Below are 3,569 nucleotides of genomic sequence, written 5' to 3' on the forward strand. Positions count from 1 at the left end.
TATATAATTAAAATATATAAAATGATTTTTATATATATTAATGTTTTTATATTTAACAGAGAGATTTTTAAATATATATAGTATATAATTTTCAAGTACGAATAAATAGCTTGTTCCACTATTACCAATTTTAACTGACTTATTGTTAGGATTGTTCGAATTATAATGACGTTCGGATACAACCGAGAAAAATTCGCTTTACATTTCTATTCGAACTACAGTTTACACCGACTACGCCCTTTGTTCCCACTCATTCTCGCGTGTTTTCTCTTTCTATCTAACTTTAAGAATGCGCATCACGTTCGATTGTAATGCCAATGCTGAGTGTGCGACAACTGCGCAAACACGTCAATCAGCATGCAACAGGAGGAAAGAAGTAACAAGACTTTGAGAGAGCGCAAAGTACCTCCTCGATCTCGTAGGTCTGCAGCAGATGAGTGGAGGCCATTAACCCTCTGATTGACCCGAGCATTCTCCTCTTAATCAGGCCACCTTTCCCACCGTGATCCCTCGACGTCTCACAGCCGACTTCCGCCGGTGCCATCGTCGTCGGCGTTGTCGATGACATTCTCGTCTCATCGTTCTCCACGTCCGAGCACAGCTTGTCCATGCTGAACGACACCGTTGACGACACCGGCGGCTGTAATCTTGTCCTGCTGTTCTCCAAGATGTCGTCCGAGCTCACCGTCTTCCTCTTCAAATTACCGCGCAACATTCGAGAACCGTTCGCTTTTTCCGAGTCGGGCGACGCCGATGTCGGTCTTTCCACATCGTCGGAGACATTTGCCTCCTCCGATACCGACGACAGCCCGAATTCTTCCACCCTGGCGATCGAACCGGTCTCCTGGGTACGAGCCCGCGTCAGATCGTAGAAGCCGCGCTGCTTGTTCTTGGACGTCCGCGCGAAAGTGGCATCGCCTCGCACCTTGATGCGAGAATAAATTTCCCCGATAAAAGATCGATTAAAGAAAAAGTTGGAAAAGTTCGAGTGAGAGGACTCTTTGTTTTCGTACGCGTTTTAATCGCGAGAGTATTATACAGTTCGACAAAAAGTGACTTTATTTTAAACTCACAAGAAAAAAATAATCATTTCCTATAGTTTCCTCGACGATATGATTCTAGCAGTTTTGAAAATTTTAAGAATAAAGTTGTATCAAAAAAGTCATTTCGTATAAATTCTTTATGTGAATTGATGATTAAAAAATTCGATAAAAAAATTGTGATGCAATAGAATAATTGTGTGAGACTAAAATTCTGTGGAATAAAATCTATAAAAAATAGGTTTCTCTCGATTTCTTTTTAACTATATTATCGAACTGCTTGCAACTTCGCGTTTTCTTCGCTTTCCATAAATCGAGGAATCGGAAATCATGATATTCGAAACCCATATTATGTTATTTAGCCCAACGTTGGCATCTATTACAGCCAATTGTAGGATTCTCGGGCGACGAAGCAACGAATCAGGGTGAAAGCGGAATAAATCCGTAATTTGCGAGGGTCCACTTCATACGTCGAGTCGTATACTTAACTCCTCTACAAATTATAAACTCATCCCGCTCATATACCGAATCCCTCATATATACATATATTCCGAGACAACGTCATAAACATTAGTTAAAATTGACCGATTTAAGCAAACAAATTTAATTAATTTAACGACGTCGATTATAAATTTTTGTCTACTTTCTTGACATTTTCTCTCGGTGCCCAGTTTCTCTATTCCAATGAAACACGCACAGCATAAAAATATCCTTTCGATGCATAATTTTAATTTTCATTCTACGCATGTGCTCGACCAAACGTGAACTTATAGAAAAGCAGAGAAAGTGCTAAATATGGAGGTACTAAGAATACAGAAACAAGAGACTCAGACTACGTTAAAAGCTGCATATAATGAATATTGTCGCCGAGAATCGAGCGAGTCTCAATTTTTTTTCCAAAATCTTTTATATCTCCGTTTTTCTCCGTCTATTTTAACTAATGTTTATTAATCGCGTGTCGATTCCGCGTCATTCTTTCTTTCCCGGCGCTACCTCGGGACTGAGAGCGCCGACCGCCTGCATCCTCGCGTGCCTGTTCACGATGTCGCCGATCTTGGTCCTCTCTTCTCGCAGCCAGCTGCGCATCCTGCCCCAGGCTTTGCCTAATCGCCGCTTCTGCAGCTTCATCCGCCTGCTGCGATCGGAACCGCCGCTCACCGAGCCCTCCTCGTTCGGGCATTCGGGATCAGAGTACGATCCTGACATCGACGCTATCCCAGCGTCGTAGCCATCGCTGTCGGACGCGCCGTAGCTTCTTCGGCCGGACTTGAGCGACCTGGTGGAACGTTTCGTCTGATCGCGTTGTTGTTTCTTCTTGTCAAGAGAAACGTTTGATAGCGTCATCGTCGCCTCTCCCTCTTGCGACTTGTTCAAGGGCGTGTCCTTGGCCGGCCTCGGCACGTCGTAAAGAATCGTCGGCGACGAGGATTCGACATTCGTTTCGTTATCGTCGGATTGTTCCAAGGAGACTCGACTCGGGACGGCGATCTTAGGAAGGTCGTACAGTTGATTCTCTGCCAAGTCCTTGGCCTGATCGCTCGTGTCGATCTCCAGAATGACGATCTCGTCCCCATCCTCGTGAAATTTCTCGTCGACGCGCAGAAAGCTGAAGCTGATCGTCGGCACTCCGTCGGCGTCTGTCTCTACCATTGTGGTGGCATTCAGTTCCACCGTGGCACTATGCCTCTTCCTATTCCGATTTATATCATTCATAACTGCCTCCTCGTTCTGATACAACGCTTCATTGAACGACAAGGGTCTTCCAACTGTCGTCGTATTCTTCTCCGAAGATCCGAGGACGTTCGCATCCCTCTCGAAGGAGCCAGCCTCCATATTCTTATCAATGGATCTAATTTCTGTCTCTTTCTCGCAGAACTTTTTATTCTCCTCATTTTCGATGACGTCGCGTCCCTCTTCGTGGAACTCGCGACAATGCACGATGATCGGCGCCGGGACGTCGTACCACGTCGCTGTCGCGACGCCTACAGTGCCGTTGCTCAAGGTCGAGCTCTTCGTGGGCGATCTTAGGGCTGTCAAAACGTGCCTCACCTCGTTCATCTCCGATATATAAATGTGTATATATATATATATATATATAGAACGAAAATGGATATGGCTAAACTTTATCTGATGTAAAAAAATTATAATTCAAGACTACTTTTTATTTATATTTTTATACGTCCGAGTAATACAGTATAATATTAATTCAGTATTTGAAGAATTTGATATACTATCTAAAAATTTACTTCGTATTTAAATTATCAATCGATTTCCGATAACAAAAATTATCCCAATTTCTAATTCCGCGCAGGTCACAATTCCTAATTTCGTGAAAATATTGGAGAGAAGCCATCGCGTCATTAAGTAAGTACCAATCGCGCGCACTGCCAAGTGATTGGATGCCTGGGAAAAATAAAAGACGACGAAATCCACTGTTCCCTATCGATCGGCCAGGTATACCGGCTAATGGCGAGAAAGTGGAAATTGTCGAATGCCTTCGCCGCCTCCGGGGTCTTCTTACTTAATTTC

General features: G+C 43.8%; 1 protein-coding gene across 1 annotated transcript; it reads right to left on the bottom strand.

Annotated features, from left to right (window-relative positions):
* Window positions 1–296: 296 nt before the first annotated feature.
* LOC115239278 lies at window positions 297–3,132 on the bottom strand. Its single transcript, XM_029813722.1, has 3 exons — window positions 2,034–3,132; window positions 407–925; window positions 297–335 (listed from the first exon to the last, which is right to left on the bottom strand). Exons 1-3 carry the CDS (start codon window positions 3,096–3,098, stop codon window positions 297–299), a joined length of 1,623 nt encoding a protein of 540 aa, XP_029669582.1. The 5' UTR covers window positions 3,099–3,132.
* Window positions 3,133–3,569: the final 437 nt, after the last annotated feature.

Source organism: Formica exsecta, unplaced genomic scaffold (genome assembly GCF_003651465.1).
Source record: "Formica exsecta isolate Colony F162 unplaced genomic scaffold, ASM365146v1 scaffold37, whole genome shotgun sequence".
In the NCBI taxonomy this organism is placed as follows: Eukaryota; Metazoa; Arthropoda; class Insecta; order Hymenoptera; family Formicidae; genus Formica; species Formica exsecta.

Excerpts from the sequence above, each read along its gene's own strand:
- LOC115239278 (XM_029813722.1), bottom strand. The coding sequence starts at position 3,098 with ATGAACGAGGTGAGGCACGTTTTGACAGCCCTAAGATCGCCCACGAAG. Across the intron at positions 926-2,033 it reads TCGGCGCTCTCAGTCCCGAG|GTGCGAGGCGATGCCACTTT; the intron begins GTAGCGCCGGGA and ends TCTCGCATCAAG. Across the intron at positions 336-406 it reads AGACCTACGAGATCGAGGAG|TTGTCGCACACTCAGCATTG; the intron begins GTACTTTGCGCT and ends GTGTTTGCGCAG.